The 24,442-nt window shown below is 38.7% G+C and overlaps 3 protein-coding genes across 6 annotated transcripts in view; 2 read left to right on the top strand and 1 right to left on the bottom strand.

The window, feature by feature from the left end:
- LOC113236100 (E3 ubiquitin-protein ligase ZNRF2) overlaps positions 1–2,783 on the top strand; it is a 166,820-nt gene extending 164,037 nt beyond the window's left edge. Inside the window, exons 2-4 of the mRNA XM_026472088.1 lie at positions 717–812; positions 1,194–1,299; positions 2,306–2,783. Of these exons, the coding sequence (XP_026327873.1) occupies positions 717–812; positions 1,194–1,299; positions 2,306–2,363 (260 nt within the window). The 3' untranslated portion in view covers positions 2,364–2,783. The remainder of the gene's footprint in view (positions 1–716; positions 813–1,193; positions 1,300–2,305) is intronic.
- An 886-nt stretch (positions 2,784–3,669) lies between these two features.
- On the bottom strand, positions 3,670–17,387 carry LOC113236127 (protein virilizer). The gene is made up of 9 exons (XM_026472124.1): positions 17,249–17,387; positions 16,883–17,174; positions 10,118–14,859; positions 9,654–9,923; positions 7,218–7,365; positions 6,886–7,036; positions 5,763–5,837; positions 5,504–5,574; positions 3,670–3,834 (listed from the first exon to the last, which is right to left on the bottom strand). The coding sequence occupies exons 1-9, from the start codon at positions 17,309–17,311 to the stop codon at positions 3,770–3,772; spliced, it is 5,877 nt and encodes a 1,958-aa protein (XP_026327909.1). The 5' UTR covers positions 17,312–17,387; the 3' UTR covers positions 3,670–3,769.
- Positions 17,388–23,404: 6,017 nt separating this feature from the next.
- LOC113236185 (low-density lipoprotein receptor-related protein 2) overlaps positions 23,405–24,442 on the top strand; it is a 234,914-nt gene continuing 233,876 nt past the window's right edge. For all 4 annotated transcript variants that reach the window (XM_026472197.1, XM_026472198.1, XM_026472196.1 and 1 more), the window contains exon 1: positions 23,405–23,668. In XM_026472197.1, the coding sequence (XP_026327982.1) occupies positions 23,587–23,668 (82 nt within the window). In that variant the 5' untranslated portion in view covers positions 23,405–23,586. The remainder of the gene's footprint in view (positions 23,669–24,442) is intronic.

The following is a 24,442-nucleotide window of genomic DNA, read 5'->3' as shown; positions in this document are numbered from 1 at the left end:
TTTGTTTTGGGATCGTAACTACAAATCCATGTTTCGTCACTTGTTACTATATCCCACACCTAATTTGACGCCCATTCGTTGAATCTGGTGAGCATGGCATTGCACCAAGTGACGCGATCCGTTTTTTGAGCCTCAGTCACATTGTGTGGGATCCACCGAGAGCACAGCTTTTTCATACCCGAATGTTTGTGTAGTATTGATTGTATTTGACTGATGCCTATGCCTAAAAATGCCCGAATCTCATGGTATGTCACATGTCTGTCTGTTTTGATCATACGGCGCACAACATCGATGTTTTTGTTGTTCACAGCAGTGGACGGGGCGACCATCACGAAATTCGTCACTGAGATTCACACGACCGCGTTTGAATTCTGCAAACCAGCTATAAATAGTCGCCTTGCATGGTGCTTCATCGCCAAAAGCGGTTTGAAGCTGAGCGAAGCTCCGCTGAGCTGTTAAATTATACTTGAAGTCGTAGAAAATCATACTACGAAAATTTTCACGAGTTCAATCCATGGTGATGTACACAACCAATTTCTAAAATGATGCCACAATGTAAAAACAAATGACAGTCAGATGAAACAAATTGTATTCTATAGCCAAAGAGTTCCATTTTGAAATGTTGTAAACAACTTTTAAATATTTATAACTGAGCGAAGAGTTCGTATTTATAATAATAAACCTGTTAATAATTTGTATTGTAATTGTTGTTCCAGGTATAAAATGTCCAGTATGCAGCAAGTTCGTGCTGCCGGACGATATCGAGTGCCACCTCGTCATGTGTCTCACCAGGCCCAGGCTATCCTACAATGGTAAGTATTTGAATTTGAATTTTTGAAATTTGCATCAATAACCCTTCCAGCCTATTCTTAGTGATATATTTCTTTTACCGTGCGAGGTTTTTTCCCCACGTTTTTTTTTAAACGTAAAATAGGTGAACAAGAGATCTCATTAGCTAATGCTTATTCATCCTTGAATAACTCCGAATTGTAGCTTTTGGAAAACCTAGCCAGCAGCGGCAGAGTAGTTCATGTTTTGTTGTACGCATTTCCTATATTATTCGTTAGACTTTTTAAAGTACTTCGGTGCTTTGTCTATTACATGAAGTAATTGGCAAAGCAAAAATAACCTCCGCATACTGTTAACAGTTAATCAATACAGCCCCGCTAACGTTGTCGCTTGTGCAATTGCAGAGGACGTGTTGTCGGATTCGAAGGGCGAGTGCGTGATCTGCCTGGAGGAGCTGAGCGCGGGCGACACCATCGCGCGCCTGCCTTGCCTCTGCATCTACCACAAGGGGTCAGTATATACTGTTGCATACAAACAAATAGTGCAAACGCTATAACGCACCCTTATTAATAAAGTGAGAATTGGGAAAGTAAATTCTTTGGGTAACTGGTGAAACACTATTAAGAAATATATAGTTTTTCATATCAAATAGAATTTTGTCACATATGGCCAAATGGCTGGCAATGCCACGTTAACGTAGTTTTTTGCCAGTTTGTCAATAATTGCCGTTCGAATTTCACCACTCTATTATTAGGGGTGCGGTATGTGCGCTTACATTTTCACTTAGTACGATCCTTTACGAGTTCACGCAATTTTTTTGCTCGCCTCAGTTGTAACAAATAACGCCTTGAAAGTTCCCCAACATAGTCTTATCGCAACTGTGCACACAAGCTCAGTCAAGAGCGTCAAGTGCATGCGCTAAGGGCGCTGTCACAAGTCAGCCCGTAACCTGCCTCACAGCTGATAAGCTATGCAACTGGGTCGATGGCTTGAAATCGCGCTGGCCTAGATCGTAGGATACCTTAGAGTGGTCAGTGTTCCTAGGGAGATTCAATAGTATACAAAAGTATACAAATTGGCTTGGGTGTCATTCATGTGGATGGTGAGAAATCGACATTTGTGTTTTCTGGTTAATCGCATTGGAGATTTTTCTAGAATAGCGTTTAATGTCAGTTGTAACTGTAAATAATATGAATAATATAGTGACTAGAAAAGCAATGCTTCAACAGATTGATGATAACGAAAGGATAGATGTTAGTACAATAATGAGGGGAAGATATTTGAACCAGACATAATCAGGTCTAAAGTGCCAAGATTAAACGAACGAAAGGGGTACGTCACGAGTGTGGCAGATTGAGACCCATAGTCTCTGCCTACCCTAGTGGGAAACAGGCGTGGTGGTGTGTATGTATGTATAAAACTAAGACTACTACGCAATGTGGCAAGGACTTTGTTGGACGCTGTATTGTTTGCTGTGAACATGTTATATTAATGCTACCGTTTCTTTAAATTTCAGATGTATAGACCAATGGTTCGAGGTGAACCGATCGTGTCCGGAGCACCCTGGCGACTAGTGCGCCCGCCCTGCGGCCTGAGGCCCCCGGCCTGGGGCCTCGAGGCCCCCCCGTGCCATGTCGCGAGTGATAGTTTTGTACCGAACAGACTGCGGCCCCCGGCCTTGTAAATATAACGCTAGTGAGATGTTTTACCGTGTAATGATAAAGACAATCAATGGGAAATTCTCGGTGGAGTATTAATATTAACTTGTAAATTTTACATCGTTATTCGTTTAGTTAACCGATAGTTTTATTTGATATATATATATTGTATGATATATCGATGTATGTATCGTCGCATTGTCGCATCGCGTTGTATAGTTTGCCGTAAGGTGTAAAAGTTTAAGTTGAGACACTGTGATCTTCGCGGTTGCATATCTGTTTCGTAAGCTTATATTATGATTTGATCTTATTCATCTTGATAATAAAGTTGATTTGTTTCTAAATTTTCTGAGGTCGTTTTCTTTCTCCTTTTTCCGTGTAAGTACAACGGGCGATACTCAAATACGTACGAATATATAGTGGGTACGGCTGACGGCTTGCCAGGTACGCATCTAGTACACCAAGCTTATTTAGGAAGGATTATTTTTTTATATTGAATATGGACGCCTGTTCACAATGTCACCTGATGATAAGCAACGATGTGGCCAACGGTGATACGCATTTGTCTAAAAAATGCCTAACGGGCCTATATTGTAGCTTTAGGTAAATAGGTTGTTGGTTAAGTTACATAATATGTATTGTAATGTAGTGGACTATATATATCGCACCCCTCATGGAAGAATGGCATAAATGAAGTTTCGTCAAAAATGTTTATTTTAAATGTTTATAGAGTATGATCTAATGGAGCAACAAACATTTTTAACGTAACTTCAGTTATGCCTTTCTTACATGAGTGGTGCGATGTTATTGTCACAAACAAAAAGGAATACTGAAGGAATAAACAATAAATTTTGTTTTCTTAATTTTCAGTGTAATTTTGGATAAATTCGTGTTAAAATTGTGGTTATAATTTTTTTGTATTATTATCTTTTAAGTTAGCCATTTGTTTTTTCCAAGTATAAAAGTCAAAGAAGTCTGTACTAAGTTTGGCTCCACAAATATACAAAATTGTGACACGAGAGTTTTCGGCCTGCAGTTGGAATATTAAAGCTCATCACGCGATAAGCGCCACTTGGTTTGATAGCAGGGCGGTATCACGAGGAAGCAAAGCGCTCCACGAAACGTATGCAGGTAAACGTATGTCGACAAGCAGGTCACTTTTCTGCAGATTTTGACGCTTCCATTTGACAACAAAGCCGATGAATACCAGGGAATTCCACAAACAAGGTTAAATACTTATGAAACACATTTATTTCGATAGCTCGCACAGATAGAATATTATGTTCCGTCGGCGCCGCGGCCGCAGGACAGCTGCTGGCGGCCTACCGCAGGAAAGTGCGGTGCCTCGGGCCGCGCTGCATGCGCGCGCCGCCCCAGCCCATGGCACCTGCAACGACCAGCAACCCTTATTGGCGCTCTGCACCCTCTCGCGGGTGTTCGCCAGCCTTCATCCCGGAATAGCCTTCATTTGAACCGACTTCAAATAACCTAACCTCCGGTTAAAAAAACCGACCTCAAAAGTCATGCCCTAGTTTACCACCCTTAGAGGTGGAATATTTTCTTCAAATTTAAATGGGACCACTTCTGAGGTACCCTCTTTCCAACAAAAATCATCAAAATCGGTTCACAAATGGCGGAGTTATCGCGCATCATACATACAAAAAAAACATACAGACGAATTGAGAACCTCCTCCTTTTTTTTGAAGTCGGTTAAAAAGGAGGAGGTTCTCAATTCCTGTATTTTTTTTGGATGTATGTTACGCGATAACTCATGGCATTTGTGAATTGATTAAGATGATACTTTTTTGTTGGCAAGAGGCACCCGCCTCAGTATTGGTCCCATTTAAACTTGAAGAAAATATTCCGCCCCTAAGGGTGGCAAACTAGGGGATGAATCCAGTTTCGCGCACTTTCCGAAAACCGATTTCAATAAAACTTGGCAAATAGATGTAATTCCACGAATTTTTGAGGTCGGTTTTTTAGTACCTTGTGCTGAGATTATATTCATCACGCGTGCTCGTAAATAGTGTCATGCAGGCAAAGTCGACCGTAATGTCCGAAATTATGCCCGCGGGCTTTATCATTACGTTATCGCCCAATGGATTTTTTACGTCACGATTGAGAAAAAAGTTCTCGAAAAATTTATATTTCGCATAAAGTTGAAGTATATAAAAACTAAGCATTTGCAATTTATTTTACTAAATTTACTTTGTGAACTCAAATTGTACAGTATTTTGGAATTTGGAAATTATTCATTTTAATTCAATACATTGTGGCTGCATGCGTCTGTGCTTTTCATGACATTTTAGTTCGAGTTGTATGGAAAAATAACTAGCAATCTGTTTTGAAAAAAAAACACTCAAGTTCTTAAAGCCCTCAACCTTCGGCTTTGGGTATCTAACAAGTTCTCTTTGGTAATTTTTTATTTACGCCCTTAATACACAATGTACGAGGTCAAATTTTAGTCACAAATGTACCACCATGATAATTTCTTTTAGTTTCGTTTGTTTTAGTAGTTATTTGCCATCTAATCTTCTGTTTCTCTTGCCACGATTTGTTGTTGAGGTAACCATTAAATAATTTATTCAACCTGCATGGATTCATTGCATTAATTTTAAGATTTTTGTATAATAAATGGTCAGGCCATATTTCGACACAAAAGAACATTACATTCATTTATAGAGTTCTTAGACTTTCGCGATTGTTACACGTAGGAAATGAAACTATTTTTCCAGATTGAAATCGCGTATATTTGTTTTTTCAAAGAAACCGACGTTTCGGGCCTTTACAGGTCCCATGGTCACGCTTGACTGTAAAGAGCCCGAAACGTCGGTCTGTTTGAAAAAAACAAATATACACGATTTAAATTCGGAAAAATAGTTTCATTTTCTATTATATTCATTATTACGCAAAACTATATATATATATATATATATATATATATATATATATAAATAAATATGATTAGTATGATATATATATATCATACTAATCATACTAAATATATGTGTATTATAGTTAATAAAGAGAGGAAAAGGAAGTGATTTTCAACTGACCCATAAGGTAATGCGAAGCGGGAGGGAAATGTGCGAAGTGCTGGGCACCCTCCCACGCGCCGCGACCGCGCCTGCAAACATTTCACGAAGAAAACGTCAACAAAGATAAGGCTCAAGGAAAAATAATGCTATTATTCGTTTGATCAAATCTGATGACATTATAATTAATCTCGTAGTGTTGTACTAGGAATTGACTCCAGTTTTACAATAATCTTGATACATTAGTTGCGGTGCGGGAATGGTCCGTGGGGATACTTACATCTGCCGGTAGTGGCCGTGCAGCGGCGCGGCGGGGAAGCGGCCGCGCTCGGCGCCTGCGCCGCGCCGCGCGCCTCTGCGATTGCGAGGGACACGTTAGGTTCGGTTAGCCACACTCGGGTCGTCCGCCCCTGCCTACCACCGTATGTTATTTGCGGGAACGGTACTCTCCAAGATTCCCGCAAAGCGCGATCCGACTCGCCACGCCTACTAATGGTATTATCACCAAAATTGGAACCTAAATATTTCCGAAACTCGACTCAACACAAGTGTACTCCGACTAAGTGTTTGATAGATGTAAAACGGCTCAGCTCTGCAGTGTACGCGATTAAAAAATACGAAAACTTTCAGACGTCGAAACCAATCTATGGTTTACTTCAGCTATTTTCACAGTTTAATGACATACGGCGTTTTGCTTTGGGGCAATGCCACTGATATTAATAGTATATTTGTCCTGCAGAAACGTGCAGTTAGGGCAATTTACAATCTGGGCCCCAGAGTGTCTTTGAGAGATAAATTTAGAGAGATTAATATTCTAATTCTAACGTCACAGTACATTTATGAAAATGTTATTTATGTAAGAAAAATGCTAATTTTTATTTAAGGGGCAATATATGCGCTTCTATAATAAGATTCCGATTGATATTCAAAATTTGCCATTCACGAGGCTTAAAACTATGGTGGAACAAAAACTTTATAGTCATAAATGTGTTCAAATGTATATTCACAAAGAGTAACCCCTAGAGTTTCTAGTTCGTTCTTCTCGGGCGCATCTGTTTTACGAATGAGCTCTACTGAGTTTAATTGGTATGACGATTCCAAGTGTAATTGCTTACTTATGAAACAAAGATTATTTGACTTTTACAGCAAAATGGCTGAAAGGTGACACGCGGCGTGTGCAGTAGGAAAAAATTAAAGGGGATAAGTAAAATTTATAATAAGTTACGGCATTAAAACGATAAGCAATACTTATAACAACAATGAAAATGTGGTATCAACGACGTCCGTGAGATATGCCTCGACTTCACATACTTTTAGTTTTATCATTGGGCCGAAATTGCGAGGTCTGTAGGGGTCGGCGATCGCTCGCCGTCCGTAGAACAGCGAGAAGCGGCGGGACCCACCTGGCGGGGGGCGCGGCGTAGGGCTGGTGCAGCGCCGTGAAGTCGTCCACGTGCAGCGACGGCGGCCGCGACGTGTTGGGCGGGCGGGAGCGGAAGGCGTCGGCGCCGCCCGACGCGCCCTCGCCCAGCAGACGCACGCGGCTCAGCGCCACTGCACAGCGCGACTGTTAGCCCCTCTGGGAGGTTTAGGCCGCAGGGCTGGCCTTTCCCCGACGTTCATCACAATGTCTTCCTTCACGTTAGCGATAGGCGTCGCTTTCAGTAAAACAAATAGTCGGCCGGCATAGGGCAGACGGCGACGTAGGAGGATACGTTGAGTACAAGGACCGAACCGGTGGGCCGCTTGTCGTCGCCCGGCGCGCAGGGCAGCGCGTCGAGCCGCGCGTCGCGGCAGCCGGCCAGCCGCCGCACGGCGCCGCACAGCGCCTCGCCGCCGCCGCACAGGAACAGGTTCGCCACCTCCATGATGTCGCACGGCACCTGCGACGGGCGCTTCGATCAGCCGAACACGAGTCACGCTTTAAGCTGCTTTCAACGAGGACGTAACAATGTTCTAATCATTGAAGTCTCGAGCTGAAATTTATGTGCAGTGCACATGTCACATTTAAGAATGGAACTCGATCACGTTCATATGACCACCGCGAGCACGTTTGCAGCGCAATCAATTTTTCACCACTCTTCCTCACGTATCCGCCGAAACGTTGGCAATTTCGCGTGTGATATTCCTCCTGAGCTCATTTAACATTGTTGGCTTGTTGGGACAAACCGACGACTCAACGTACCCCCGTAAAAAGTCACCCAACGGCGTTAAATCGCACGAATGGCGTCCCTTTTTGACCGGACCGTTTCGCGAGGTCACACGATTCTCGAACTTCCTCTTCAGTAGATCGATTATTTGGCCGACTGTGTGTACTCGCGGTTGTCACACGAAAGAGATTGAATTCCATTCGTAAATATAACATGTGTCCTGCACCTGGAATAAATTATAGCTCGATACCTCAATTATTCTGTGTTTTATTGAAATACAAAATTCTTACATCCTTATTGGAAAACCCCTTACAAGTGCGCAACTCTATGACAAAATATACACTGGATAGCAGCGTGAAAAATTATCGTGAAAGAAAATGTAATGACGAAGGTACAAAAAAGGACGCCTAGGGGGGACGGGCATGTAGAGGCGTGAAATGAAAACAGCAAACATAACTTAAAACATTTAACAAAAAATAATTATCAGGCGAGTGTGAGTGCTAAGTGAGAACATGTTGCTAAGAACCGATTGCGCAGGCGTCGATGCGTGTTGATGAGGAGAAAAATGCGTAACGGGGCTGTAGCAAGTGAAAGGCAGTCATCTCTGCCTAAACCGGTGGGAAAAGAGCGTGAAATATGTGTATGTACACAGATACTTAAAAAGAAGTATCTACTGAACACAACTTCATCTTTCACCAAAAACTGACATAGTCCCTCAATAAAAACAAGTACATAGGGCGCACTATAACTTTCAGAAACTGGCCACTTACATAAACAATATTTAAAAGTTGTTATAACATTTCAAAATGGAACTCTTTGGCTATAGAATACAATTGGTTTCATCTGACTGTCATTTGTTTTTACATTGTGGCATCATTTTAGAAATTGGTTGTGTACATCACCATGGATTGAACTCGTGAAAATTTTCGTAGTATGATTTTCTACGACTTCAAGTAAAATTTAATAGCTCAGCGGAGCTTCGCTCAGCTTCAAACTGCTTTTGGCGATGAAGCACCATGCAAGGCGACTATTTATATCTGATTTGCAGAATTCAAACGCGGTCGTGTGAACCTCATGAATTTCGTGATAGTCGCCCCGTCCACTGCTGTGAACAACAAAAACAGCGATGCTGTGCGCCGTATGAACAAAAGAGATAGGCATGTGACATACCACGAGATTCGGGCATCTTTAGGCATAGGCATCAGTCATACAATCAATACTACACAAACATTTGGGTGTGAAAAAGCTGTGCTCTCGGTGGATCACACACAATTTGACTGAGGCTTAAAAAACAGATCACGTCACTTGGTGCAATGCCATGCTCACCAGATTCAACGAAGGGGGGTCAAATTAGGTGTCGGATACAATAACAGGTGACGAAACATGGATTTATAGTTACGATCTCAAAATAAAGCAGCAATCGAGCGTATAGGTCTTTCGAGATGAGTGGAAACCAACCAAAGTGGCGCGCGTGTGAAGTGCCTCTAAGCGGATGATTGCTTTATTTTTTAATAAAACTGGACACGTGGCTACTGTTGCTTTGGAGAATCGTTGTACCGTGAATAGTGATTGGTACATGACCATTTGTTTGCCGGAAGTTATTGACAAACTGTGTAAAAATAGCCGTATCATCTTGCACCACGATACTGCCCGTTCTCACACGACCAGACAGACAAATGAATTTTTGAAGGTGAACAACGTTGACCTGACAGTCCCGACCTGGCACCTTGTGACTTTTATTTATTTCCAAACATTAAGAAACAGTTACGCGGTCAACGATTTTCATCACCTGAAGAGGCTGTCGAAGAGTATGAAAAATATGTTTCAAAGATTGTCACGGAGTGGCATAAATGTTTTTAAAATTGGTTCATTTGTATGAAAAAGTGCATTAACGTTAACGGAGAATATTTTGAGAAACAATAAATTCATTTCTGACCATTTATACTATTCTTTTTATTCATTCCGGAAACTTATAAGTGCGCCTCACGTATTAACTCAAAAATTACCAAAAACTAGCTCACCAATTCGCTATCATTAACGTCATCTTCTCCACTCGCACTGGGCACATTGAGCCAGTAACTGGACGTGAGCCTCTCGTCGTTGGCCTCCCCTATCGCATACACGGTCCGCGCGGCGAACTGAGCGACCAGGGTCTCAGGAGTCAGCACTGGTGCCTCTGTAGCATCCATTGGAGGTGTTTGAGGATCATCGAGCTTCGGAGCCTTGAGTTTTTGGAGGTGAGTAACGAGGAATGTTGCGTTGGCCACTGCATCTTCGTCTGCGTTTCGATCCTGGAATATAAAACAATTTTGCGATGTAGTGAGTAATAGAGATGAACCTAAATCTCACAAAAATTAATGTCATTTATCTACTTGATTTTTATTTAATGTATACTGTGCTAGTAGTGATAGACGCTGATCTCTAATGATCTAAATGTAATGTTTTTTTTTAATAAGAATACTTATAACGAATATTGAGAACATACCTTTAAACTCTTATCCAAAGTCAAAACCGGGTGGTCAGTATCGAACGAGTAACCCACCATATCAGCCATCTCGTTGATAGATAAAGTGGATTTTCTTCCAACAAGTCCTTCACCTTCTTCCATCTTTAAGATTCTAATGAGATCTATGTACAAACTCAAACATTCAGCTTTATCCTCCCCTGGACCGTCCAAAGCCCACCTGAAGAACTTCGCTAAAGATTCTTTTCTTTTTGTGACAAATTTCCTAAATATCTGAAATCCGTATTCATGTTCTGTCAAAACAAAATACGCTCGAAGTATCGATGACGCAACTGCACAAGTTTTTGTCACAGACTCGAGACAATCTGTTGTGGCGTCCAGAAGCAGAGTTAATGTATCTTTATTTGGCAATGAATTTGCGAGAATCAAGTCACTGGAAGCGGTCAATGGAGTCAAAGTAACTTCAGCATCACATAACGCAGCTAAAGCGTGTGCAGCAAATTCTTGCGCCGCTGCGTGTTCTGAAGAAGCATTATTTAAAGTTAAAACACCACACAAAGCTGTTTGAACATCAGCAGATCTAGGTCCCCCGGCGCTCATTGCATGAAGAACTGCGCATTTGACAGGAGCATGTGACACTAAACATGCCAAGAATCCCAAAACTCTTGCTGAGCTTGCAGTAGCTGGCTCTCCTAGCTTCAATTCTCTAGTAACAGCTCCAACAGCGGCTTTTGCCACCGTAGCTGCCGTGTTAGGCGCCAAATCAGCAATCTGTACACATACTCTTCGAAGCATATGCACAACGGGTCTATACGTTGACATACAAATCACTTGGATCATATCTGTTAGATCGTTGGTCAAAGCGTGGAGGTGAGCAGACCATAGTCGCCTTTCGTTTGATGCATCTGCCAATTCTCTTTCCGTTGGCGGAGTTTTTGTTTGCATCGGCAAAGGTAATGGTAGTAGTTCCGAAAAGACTAGCAGACCAGGGACGAATGTATACGGAGCAGTCATAGTATAAGAAATCACTTCAGAGCAAAGAGACGTCCAAGGCCCTCGTCGTATGGAATCACCATCATTGGCGTCATCTGCTATCGGTTGGGCATACGCTAACAAAGCTCTTACTGCAGCTTCAGCCGCCTTCGCCGCAGTTCTGGAACCAACAGATCCAACTGGATATGCTTTTGCAATACCATAAGATTTTAATAACACTGGAGCTGCAGTTAGATCTCGAAATTTTGGTCCACGACATCTTACAACCCTTGCTAGCATTTCGTCCAATAGTCTTAAACATGGTAATATGATTTGAGTAAGCTGCAGTCCTTTTACTGAAGCAAAGAATGATGTATGCATGCTTGGTTGATCAAAATGGGTCGCTAGTTTATCCAGGATGCCAGCTAGATGGGCGACCCCATCCAAAGAAAATAACTGTAGAACATTGTATTTGTATTTTAATTCGACATATTCTTCAGTAGCTGACTCACAACCAATTGCGATGTTTGTCTCGTAATCTGAGATGCAGTAATGACGTAGGATTCTGAGGCAGGTCATGAGTTCTCCAGGTAAATCTGGGGCATGTTCCAGACTTAATTTTAAAATTTCTACGCATTCAGCCATATCCTCTCCAGATATTAGACTCGTTTTTTCCAGAGGTTTCAAATATGGAATTACCTCTTGTAAGACACTGGATACACTAGGTTCAAAACGATCGTGTTCTTTAGACACAGTTATAAGTCTTGGACCATATTTTTTTAGAAATGGAACATTAGCAGCAAATCGTACTGCTGAGACTATTAACTCGATCGCATACCCTTTAGCAGGGGATTTTTGTTTTATTGGAGATTCTCCTTTACTTTTAGTTTTTAAACTGTTCTCAAATACCTCCATAAGACAATCGGCGTTATCACCCATGACAATTACATCAGGGACAGTTGTTTTTCCGATGCTTCCAAAACTCAAGCAGTACAATGATTGCAATCTATCTATAAGCTCGTTTTCATCACCTTTCCCAGCTTGCAGGTCGCTGATAGATTGCAAATAATACATCGCTTTCAACTTGTGTGCCAATTCGAGACCAAGTATTTGAAGATCTGTGTAGCTACTTAAATCGTGAGGATAAAGAAATTCTTCATTTTGTTGGCCATCTGGTGATACTAAAGTTTTGAAGAGAATCTCACTCATCTCCATGTTCTGGTAGAGAAAATTGAGACCGTTATGAGAATTAACTAGCTCATATATTAAATCATGGATGGGACTGATTACAACCAAATTATTGCAAGTTGTTGGACAAGTCAACAAGTAAAGGCACACTTGTAATGTGTGGTGGATATTGAAAAATTCTAGCAAAATTTTATTTGAGCATTCTTTGTTTATTTCAAATTGTGCAGACACGGGTAGGAAACGCTTTGGTTGTGACAGGTGGAAACATTGTGATCGATACATGTACAAAATTTCAGCAAAAGCATCTACAATAAAATCTATATCGCCTTCAGTCAGCTCAGCGTCGTCGGTCTGAGTGCTTTCAGCTGCTTTCTTGTTGAATTTCAACAACAAATCATAAAGTTTTCCTAACAGTTCGTAAATGTTCAATTTCTTAATCAAAGCACTGATTGAAAACTTGATCCTCGCCAATGGATTTGTCTGCATTATAGAAATTAACGCTTGATAGCCATTCATGGGTTTTCTATTGTTGTCACTTTCTTTTTTATTGAATTTTGGAAATATTGTTTCTTTCATAAAGTGGTCCATAGATTCTTTAGACGATAGGCAAGCATTGAGCGCCTTCAATATCATTAAACGAATACTCAAAGCCATGTATTCCTTCGAATACATTTCTAGGAGCAACATTGACATGTCTATACCTGCATTGAGTAAAATTTTCATAACTTGCCCATTGTGCTTATGAGACATTAACGCTTCCGCAAGACGAATACCGCATTTCATGTGCCTTATTTTGTAAGTAGGTTGTTGCTGCGCCAGCGCGTTTTCAAAATTAAGCCCAATTTTACAATATGTCACAAGTAACTCATAAATTTCGTAGAAGTCGTTATCGGTGTCCTCGTGATTTTGAAAAACCCTTAGAATAATATCTGTAGTATTGCACACATTTGTCAAGGATATCCAGAGTTGTTCACATTGATGTACCCAGTCTTCCTTAGCAGCGTTATCTAATTCAGTAAACGTCCCAACTGAGATTTTCTGGTCTCTTTTGTTTGATGCTTTTGCCATTTCAGAAATTTTGGACAAATCTGGACTTGCCTCGCAAAGTTCATCAAAAGTTGCATTTAAAACATGTTTAACACCTTCAGTTTTTCCTTCTGCTAATAACTGTACTTTGTTCATGTGTTCGTATTTAATCCATTCAGATTTATATGGGTTGAAATACTTGATAATGTCTTCTACGCCACAATATTCATTTAAGTCATAATCGACTTCCATGTAAGAAGTTTCGAGATCGTCACATATGTCCTCATCAGAAAGTATTGGTTCAAATTGCTCTGCATCCATTGATCTGTCTTCTTCAAGGTTATGGTTAGGTGATTCAATTTCTTTTGGAGTAGTCACGTTGTCGACAATTTGAACTGTGACTAAACTGGAATGCTGAGGTTCAACAAAAGGAGGATTCTCAACTTCTTGAGAAGGACTTCTAATAGTGGAACTTTTGTGCCTATAACTCTGATGATAGAAATCCACTCTAGGAATTTGTTTTCCACTCCTGTCAAATTCAGGTCCCTCTTCAGAACGCACAGAATGAATTGGACTTGACGTCTCTCCTTCCCTAGGTGATAACGGTCTCCGACTGCTTTCGCCGGGTGGAGTCCTAGGTCTTTTTCTAGGATCATCACGACTTGGAGATCTGCTGCCGTAGCTCGAAGTTCTAATACGATTGTATGGTGAGTGTCTCTTTCTGTCATATGGAGTTTGTTTATCAAAAGAAGGCGCACGACGTTCGTACGAGGGGTCCCGGCGTTCGAAGGACGGCCCGCGTTTTTCGTAAGACATTTTACGTTCATACGATGGAGCGCGTTTGTCATATGGAGACCTTCGTTCATAGGATCCTCCACGTGAACGATCGTATGAAACTTCGCGGTGACGGCGATAATCATCCTTTTTATAGGAGCCACGGTCCCAATCTCGGTCACTGGACAGTCGCCTGTCAAGGCTACGAGATCTAGATCGACTAATGGGACGATATTCTCCTTTCACGATGTAATCTCTATCACGGCTTCTGGATCTGGAATGTAATCTTTCCATCCTTTCCAATTCCCGACTCCTATCGCGATGTCTAGATGATTCGCGGCTGCGTCCTCTCTCAAGAGAACGTCGGCGACTTCTGCCATCTCTTCTATCTCTATCCCTTTCCAACTCAATAGATCGAGGACTATGTCGCAACCCTCCTTCTCTTTCACAGCTAAGATCGCGTTTCTCCCATTCATTGTCCTCAATATGATGGTATGTTCTTGGGTCTTTAGGAGGTTCATTGTTGTAGTAATCAGTCCTATACAGTTGATTATCATAGTTTTCTGGATAAGTGGAACCATAAGCATCAGGATTAGTTGCAGCAACATTGCCTGTGTATGAAGGTATCGGATTGGAGGTCTCTTGATTCCAGTCGCCTTGTGAAACATTGTTTTGTGGAGGTGGTACTTCCCTAGTAATAGCTGGTCTCTGGGCGACAGGAGGAGGGTTGGTTCCAATGGTAGTTTCAGGAATGACTTGAGTCAAATTACCGTAGACAGCCAGGGTTATAGTTGTATACCAACCTATAAATACAGAATTAATAATTTAATAGAGACACTTTGTTCTTACAAATAATACAATACCAAAGATCGAAAAATTCTAGAATTGCACTCTAAAATGCCAAAATCTGCTTCATAAGTCAAAATGCAAATGCAAGTAGAAATAGAACCGTTACACACGGCGACTTTTAGCAGCGATGAAGTCGGTAATAATCTTTACACACGCGCGCGATTTTATGCAAACGCGATGTAAGCGTGCGACTGCCTCGACACATGTGGGATTTAAAGGCGATTGCATCGATGCAATCACGTGTTTGTAATGATGCAGTCGAGCGTTTGCATCGATATGATCTCCTATAAATCGCGTGTAGCGATACATAGAACGCTTTTGCATCGTTGCTAAAACTCGCCATGTGTAACCATTTTAGAGTGGTTACACATCTATAACCTGAAAATATGCTTCTTTACCCTACGTATGTACACTAAAAATTTTCCACCATTAAGGTAAATGTCCCATTGAGTCACACTGTCCCAATGTATGACACTTTTGCATTTTTTCTCAAAAAATAAGAAAACAAAATATTGATATTACTCCAAAACCGTGTTAAATGTACTAGTAACGACATCTATGAATTGAATTTAAAAGCTTTCATCGATTCATTCAATATTTTTTTAATATGGCGAAAGTCTTTGTTAGCAGGTGATCAGAGTGTAACGTGCGTCGCTCTTGTTATAGAAATCGTTAAGACTTTGAATAGTTTAAGTGAATTTATCAGGCGGAATATTATTAATTACTGGTAAATGATTATTAAAACTATTGATAACTGTAAAAACAATTAATTTTGTGTGTGTTTATTGATGTATATTATTTACATTTTATTTTAGTGGCATGTCAAACACTGGTGCAAAATTTTAATGTTTACTAGTAGTTGACACACTTCAAGCATTCGTATATATTTATATTTTTTAAAACTTAATTTTGACCATTTGGTAAGGACAGAGAACATAAGTTTGGACTACTCTGTTAGTGACAAGTTTCTATGGGTAGTTTGAGTAGTGTTTGACATGGGTGTCAACAACTGTTTTACCATGGGGACCCAATAATTGACAGTTGTATATTAAGGTGTCAAACACTTGGGCGTAACTAGTGTCAACTATTGGTTACAGGTATTGTTTAATGAAGAAACGCCACTAGGGCTGTCGCCTTATTCTGATGATGACGTATTGAAGGCGGTAGAAGTATCAAAATTAATTTGTATCGCAGCAGCTGCAAGAAAGTATGGGATACTGTGGATTATGATTTTGTGTATAAAATTTTACTAACATAAAATTTCATTAAATTTATATCAACATTTTAGTAACCCATTTTTATTTGAAATTTTGCACGGAGACTCTAGATGAAGTACGCATTATTTTGGGTCCTTTAATATAACTACACCTACACCAACAAAACCAATAAGGTTTGATCGCAATATTTACCTTAAATGTTGAAGCAACTGATAATTAGTAAACTGAACTGCATTTGAAAAGACTCAAGCTGTGCTGTGTGTGCCGCGTCACGTCTAGCTGTGTCAGTGCTAGACATGATGCGGTCGTGAACATTGCACTCAACCCCCGATGAAAACCAACTAATATGATTGAAACTAGTTGGACCTCTTCCAACTAAAATGCTACGCGAGTAAGTCCTGTTACTTTTATACTATAAGACTCAAGCTACTGTACAGAAGCAAGCTGACTAGGCTATCACTGTTTCTTCAGTCATTGAAATGAATACTATCACTAAATAATAAAAATGGACAATAAGCTCAAATTTGAAAATACAAGATTTTAGTTAGTAGTTTTGACATGCCATATATTATTTTCAGTTCATTAATTTTCACATAGATTAATGGTAAAGGAATGATGGGTAAAGGAATGATGTTAGTTAATCTATATAAAAATAAATAAGAGAGAAGTCTCATGTTGGTTGTTTATGGGTCTATAGTGCATGATAGGTTGAGAATGAATATAAAGTTCATACAAAAAAATTACTGTATAATAATCTAACCTCTGAGCACAAGCCCATCAGTGGGAATCCTCGATTGTTCAAGCCCACTTCCACACTCCATGTGGATCTGGCCATTCTGACAATAATCCAGGCTGCCCAGCGCCTCGAAAGTCGACGCACCCGGTTTGCTCAGGTCGTTCACGAAGAAGTCAATGTGGAATTTAGTCGGATTCGTGGCTCCTAGACGAACACCGCCCGGGAAATCACCTTCTACGCGAGCCCCCAACGGTATTATACGGATTTCACGCACATAAACCGACTTTGGGAACTGGACTAGATCCAAATTTAGCTCCTGGAATAGCAACACAGTGGTAAATAAAGGAATAATTCACCAAAATCATGACGTGTTGAGGTTTTATAACATACTTCACTTGTATCATGAGAAAAGGTGTCGAAGAACAAGAGTTCAGGTTGCTCGTTAGCGGACATGTTGTAGTTTCATTTAACGTGAATTTTATTCATTAAACGGCATTATAAGTTAATGGCTAATGAGATAAAATTTACGAACAAACAAAATTGCAGCAGCTACCACAGAGAAATATTTCAATTTTATTTAACCACAGACTAGGGAGAAGAATCTGCTCACTTTTGACATATTGTATTTTTTTCTTGGTTATTTGCTTCGCGTTTAGCGTTTCAGCCACTTACAAAGTTTTTGACTTGTTTTTAAAACGAGGAAACCTGTAAAACATAAAAATTAAATTGGAAACGGGATTAGAAAGGTGGAACGAAAGATTAAAAAAGAAAGCATCCGGAGAAATACTATAGAACTGTACAGCAAAATTTTTTATTTAATGAAAATTTCTAATCATTTCATTTTTTTTATGATAAGGATGGCAACAGAGCTTTGATTTATTATTATTTAATTTTTTACTATATTACAATATTTTGAATTGTGACAAAAATTCAAAACCTAGAAAATAAAATAAGACAAGAAAATAAATTTAAAAAATATGTACTTTTCTCTTGCGGTAACTTCATACCATCACCGCCTAGGAAAAAGTATTAGTTTTATATAATAAAAACAGTGTCAGACCGACCTTTTGTAAATAAATTAAAAAAAATGTTACTTGTGTCCTTTCAAATTTCGGCGGCAGTATTATATTAACGGATAGAAGCATATAGCCAAGTCTTGTGATTTTTTCTTTTGGTGGTAATATGTAAAGGACCGACCATAATTAATGTAGTAGTAATTATAGAATTCGTTGAATGAAATCATATTAAAATTATCCGCACCGAATCGGGCGAATAGCCGAAAGAATTCGGAAGGTATTCAAATCCCACATAAATTCGGACGATATCATTAGATTCTTTGACATGAACAATGCGGACGATGCGTGACTCTGACCCGACTTTCTACAAACCACTGTTCCTGTGTTTGGTAACACAGGAACAGTGTTATATCCTTTAAATTTAAGAGGATTTTTCACTTTCTATTTATTGAAATTTTTACTAGAATTGAATATACATAATATAATGGCGAATTGATTTTGTTTTTTCCATATTAATCCCCTAACGTGTTTCACTTTCTTTATCTTCTATCAAGTAAGATTTACAATTGACAATAAATCGTCAAGTGTATAATCATGTATAACGAAACGTAACACACTTTGGACGCGATCGAACTTTTCGGCGCGGATCCTCTATTTTTCAATTTAAAATATCAAAAAAATTCAATATTTTTGTTAGGCGCTACACGTCACTTTTTAAAATTGCGAACTTGAAGTTTCTGAAGAACGAACTTGCAGAGAATTGGTAATGAAAAAAAAACATCTAGTGAGATTACATAGTAGAAGACTAAATAGTTACAAATAAACTCTTGATAGATATGTTAAGACAGGTTTTTTTTTTAATTGCACTGGTTTGTTTGCCTGTATTATAATTATAATAATAATTCTTCTAACCCAAAAGAAAATAGCCAATCTTTCGTTCCCGCGTTCCCGCACAAGGGTGGTCACGGCAGAAGCGGCATTACGGATTAGAAAAACAAACAAATCACAATCGCATGTACTTCACAAGAACAATGTAGAACACTGAAGGGAAATCCAAATGAGATCGACGTTTCTTTTTGCGATGAGTTGTTTGTTTTTTTTTTTTGTTTGAACTTTTACTTTTTACTTTAAGTTGGTGAGCATTTAAAAGATTGATATGATGAAAACATTCTCCGAATTATTATAAAGTAATTAACAAAAATCATACTATATAACAATTCAATTTAGTATTAACCCCAGTGGTACGTTACACTTCTAGGTCGTAGGTACTTTATGATTTTACCAGAATAAATAATCAATAATGTAATTAATACTAAGCTTCGTGCGCATCTGTATATTCATGAACGTGATAAAAAGTCGGTTATACATTGTATTTTACGTATAAAAACGTGGTGGAACTTATTTTGTATATTGTACCTATGTATATTATAATGTAGATTTTATTAAATCTCACTAGCATTTATGATTTCCGTGTAGATTCAGGATTTGTGAAAACCACCACTTTTTTACAACAACCTTATTATATAATCGATTGCCTACAAAATGCACACGATACATTTAATTATTCCATTAAAATTTGTTGACTATATTGCTTTGATTTTTATCATGCATCTGCAAACAATATTCGAAGATATCGATTTTAATTAAATTTACGGGGCAGGAATTTTCTATGGTAAGTTTGTGTGCAATTTTGTGCACAAGGCCTTCAACTCGTAAAATTGCTATATCATACCGATTCACAGACCGGACAAGTCCCCCTTAACAATGGGAACTAAAAAACACATTTTGAGATAAAGCAGCTAAAAATAAAGTAAACTTCTGAGTTCTATTAAACAAAAAAGTAGCAACAAGTTTTAGCCGCAAGGGTTTTTCCTCGTACCCGTCAGTGCCAGGCTGCGCCCGCGACGACATTACCTAAACAATAAAAATTAATTAACAATTAACGATCTTTCCATTCGTGCCTACTTCCCATTTACTGGGTTTTTCTTGAAGTCACTTATGTCGGTGCAACTAATGATTATGGTTGGCTGTTAAATAATTACCTTGTTTTAAATGAGCGTGTCACTCGACGAATGTTTTTGTTATTCGGGGAATATTTACTAATGTCCCTAGCGAGTTGTTGCTTCACTGCCTTTATATTTCATAATACTTTACTTTAAACACATTTCCAAAAGCACGGTAACGGAGCTGGCCATATCTTGGAGTTATTGTACAGCCACTCCCGGCGATTGTCTGCGCTACTTAGGATTTGAAGGGTGTTTAATTTTGTAATATGAATTTATGAATACCTATAGATACTTTCATGTACAAAGCTTGTTAAAAATTACAAATGTCTTAAACTCTACAAACAGGATAAATTTACGATAAACCTTTTGTATCGTAATTATCGTTGCGCAAAAAGCAAGGAAGGAAAATCATTGGTTTAAACGAGTTTGGTATTTTTAAGCCATAATGGCATTTAAGAAGTTTATCATTTATCTAATCTGTCTGGTTACGGAGAAACAAGGTACACTGTGCTTTTTGTGTGCCCAAGATACCATAATCGCCCGCTTAACAGGTTCTCTGGTGATTGCCATGATGCAGTGACACAATATAATGATATCCTTGCAGAGTAGCGGTTCCGCTGGGCGGTAGATGCGCAGGGGTTCAATTCCTTGTATGGCTAGTTTACCCAACGAAAATTTCCTGTTATTTGTTTTCCTGGTTTCCGAGTAGTGCCGAAGATAATTTCGTTATTTTGATACTCACAGGGAATTCCCTAGTTCAATTGTTATAACGCTATTGATTACCAAAATTGCTTTAAAATACCCATGCAGTTCCAGTTGACATAACAATAACAATATAAAATAAAAGTTACTTGCCTACTGACCATCTCTGGTTACCCTTCAACGACGCCCGGTGGAATATATGGGAGTAGTCTTTATCGTAACCAGGAACTTTAACTTCCTAAATATAGTAAAAGTTGTTTAAAAGTGTGGGTTGACATATATGTACAATAAATATACGAACTGCCTTCGTGACCGAACGGTTACCATGCTGGTCGGCCACACAGAAGTCCCGGGTTCGATTCCCGCACTGGGACAAATATTTGTATGGCCTACATTTATTTATCTCGCGAGTTTGAGTGTAATTTGTGGTTGTCTACTTATGTGTGTGTCCATGGCACCGCGATGTGTGATTTCCCTAGTGCGGGGCAATGAGCGTGTGCGTTATAATTATTATTATATGTACAATAAAATACAACTTGTGATTAAACTATTACACTTAAGTTTATTTAAAACGAAACCATAACAAATGATTAAACAAAAATAATTTTTATGACCTTAACGAAATATTTGACAGGAAATAAAATGTAAGATTTTATCTTGATGATTATCGTTCTTGACATAATAGCAATAACTTTTTTATAAAAAAAAGACCTCAAAAATTCGTGAAATTACATCCATTTGCCAAGTTTTATCTCAAATCGGTTTGATACCGGCTAGTGCGCGAAATCGGATTCGTCCTCTAATTTGCAATCCTTAGATGTGGAATATCTTCTTCAAATTTAAATGGGACTAATGCTGAGGTACCTTCTTTCCAACGAAAAACGAATCATCAAAAGCGGTTCACAAGTTACAAATACATACAAAAAAATTAATAAAAAATATAGCCCAATTGAGAACCTCCTCCTTTTTTTTAATTCGGTTAAAAATTAATTTGCTACTTGAAATAGGTTTGTGACATTTTTATTTTTGTGGTAGTCTAATTGACATTACATTATACAATAACAGTAGCTAGACATTTGCACGCTATTTAATATATTATATCGTCGGGGATAACGCATATCCGCGTATCTAGTATTGGTAAAAAGCGCGTATCTGCACCAAATCAAATTTACTGGAGAGGAATTTAACGTTACTACTTTGTAACTTCAATGGCTACGACCTACGACTTTCATTTTTGCACAGTAACCATTAATTTCCGTTGTCTATAGACTGATAACAATAGATTCCTTAAAATCACGCTAATTTGCTCGCGAATTTTTAACGATATTTACGCGGATTTGATTCGGCCAATAAATTATCGAAATGGATACTCGTAATCAAATGCTAGTTACGCGTAACGTAATTGCACTATCCCCGACGATATGCAAAACATGTTTGTACTGGCAGTATCTTGGAACATCTTCTGGCATGTCATGTTGCAAGCAAATAAACGCATATAAAAGCAAATAAATAAATTATTATTATTATTATGGGGGATTTCTTCGTGCAACCTAATGGGTGACTGATGTGATGATAGTGGTAGCACAGTGTTACAATATTGCATATCCCTGACCTTCACAATAATACTTCGAATTTGAGTTTTTGTCCAAAACACCACTTGTCCACAACTTTTGCGCATTTAGAAAACGAGTAAAAAGCCTACAGTTTTCTATCTCGCACTTACTCGTCGAACGTGCACAAGGAGAGAGCGAGATAAACAATAGTGTTTGCTTGTCTAGCTACCTGCAGTTACCGACCACCTGTGTGATTCGTGTTGCCAGAACGAAAAAGTTCCCAATTTCTAGAGAAATCAAAATATGATTTAAAATATTTTTATTATACATATTTTGATTCCCACAGACATTGTAAATATGCATAAAAAATGTATAACATGAAAATTTTCGGCCATTCTTGACTGAAACATATATTATCTACGTATGCTTTTCATTGTAAATAATATAAATTAACAGTGAAGGGTGCGTACCTGAGTTATAAAATAAAATCTATTATAGTCAACATATATAAACGCTTTTTGGTCACTGGTATACGTTGTGGCACTGTCTAAGAACAAAATGAAAATCGTATTTATGGATGTCATATTTGCTAGCATAAACGGGCAGGTAGGTATTTAAAGTTTTTATAATTAATAGTTTAGTTTCAGTATATTGTGTTTCGAGTTTTATAAATTATTTATTACCTTTTTAAGCTGATGGATCTATAGTCAACGCTCATTAAATAAATAATATCAAATTTCATATTTTTATAAGTACGAAAATCGGAGTTTTCCATTTGCAAATAACTTTTGAGTTTACATTAGCCTGGAGCTAGTCTGTAAGACTGGTTAGGTTAAGTTGTATTTTATTTCCGTTGCAATTTGTGTGTTTAATAGTGTTAACTTTTCTTTGGTAATTTACGATTTACAAATGTCATTGACTGAATGTATAGTAAGAAAAGTTCTCTATGAAATATGAATTTTACTGTGCCATAGTATTTATAAACAGACACTCTTGGCGAAACTGAATGATAGAACCTGTGATAATAACACGTCACGACATTTTTCTAGACTTTCATAGTAATCATACTTTAAAAGATGTGTAGAATAGAAGTTATACGTGGTGGTAATACAATACAACTTTATAGTTATATTTATAGTTAATTATGAAGTATATTTTGTTGTAATGAAATTAAAATAATCGAGAGGCTTGAAGTAGATTGAATTGCAAGCGCTCGCCACCCCACCTGTCGCTCGCCGGCCGGCGTCAGTCGCTCTCGCGCGCGCAGCCTGTTCGTTTGTCCGTGATAGGACGAGTCGCGACGACACGTCACCAAAACTTTCCAATCAACTTTCGAGCGCGTTCTCATTTCGCATTAAAAAAAAACAAAGTTTCAGTTCAGTGTGTGTTTGTTTTTTGAAATCAGATTTTTTGTGAGTGATTTTCGTGTTGATGTGGTTGCAAGTGTGAAGATGCGGAGCGCCGGGCAGGCGTTCTGGCTGCTCGCGCTGGTAGCAGCGGCAGCCGCGCAGACCGACACCAGGCACTTATCAGGTCAGTCGTCTCCGTCCGGCATTCGAAAACACCAAAAACCGAAACCAAACAGCCAGTTATTTAACCGGAATGCGAAAGAAAGTGGTAACGAACTTTTCGCGGCACCGATCAAAGTTCCTGGGCCTCGACCAACTTTCTAATAAGAATTTTGGTGTCACCTACCTTCATTTTGGCAGTTCGTTAATTTTTCTCCGTCTCATTCAAACGCTAATGTTATTTTCTACCACATGTCGTAACTATAGGTATGATAATTCGAACGATTGGGCGAAATGAGGGATGATTCTAAAGTTTTAAAATATTTTAAAGACCTTATTGTACGTCTTCGACGCATTAATCTTAAATGTACATTCCTCTAGTGACTTTTATTAAAATCTTAATAAAATTCACTATTTTATCATTAGAATTTTATTAAAAGCTTCAACAAATAAAAGTGACCAGTGCACATTATCACACGAAGGTGTTTAGATTTAATTTTTCACCGTCACGCGCTAGCGGCGACCGCCTTTGCAAAGACATCAACGGGCGCTGCTAACTGCTTCTTTGTTATGTTGTTCCCTTTTTATTTTATTTATAGTTGTGATAAAATAGCCTTTCTACTGCTTTTTGCTTGTTTAAGTAATGCATTTTCGAAAGTACGGAAAAAGCTAAATTCCGATACTTATTACCTTTTGTTTATGATGCCTTTTGTTGTCGGGAGATAAAATTTGAGTTATTTTTTTTGTTTTATATACGAGATCTGCCTACTACATGTTCCATAGAAATTAATTTTGGTAC

Source organism: Hyposmocoma kahamanoa, unplaced genomic scaffold (assembly GCF_003589595.1).
Source record: "Hyposmocoma kahamanoa isolate Upper Pololo Valley unplaced genomic scaffold, ASM358959v1 89, whole genome shotgun sequence".
Classification (NCBI taxonomy): Eukaryota; Metazoa; Arthropoda; class Insecta; order Lepidoptera; family Cosmopterigidae; genus Hyposmocoma; species Hyposmocoma kahamanoa.
The sequence above is the reverse complement of the archived record's forward strand: the minus strand, read 5'-3'. Positions and strand labels throughout refer to the sequence as shown.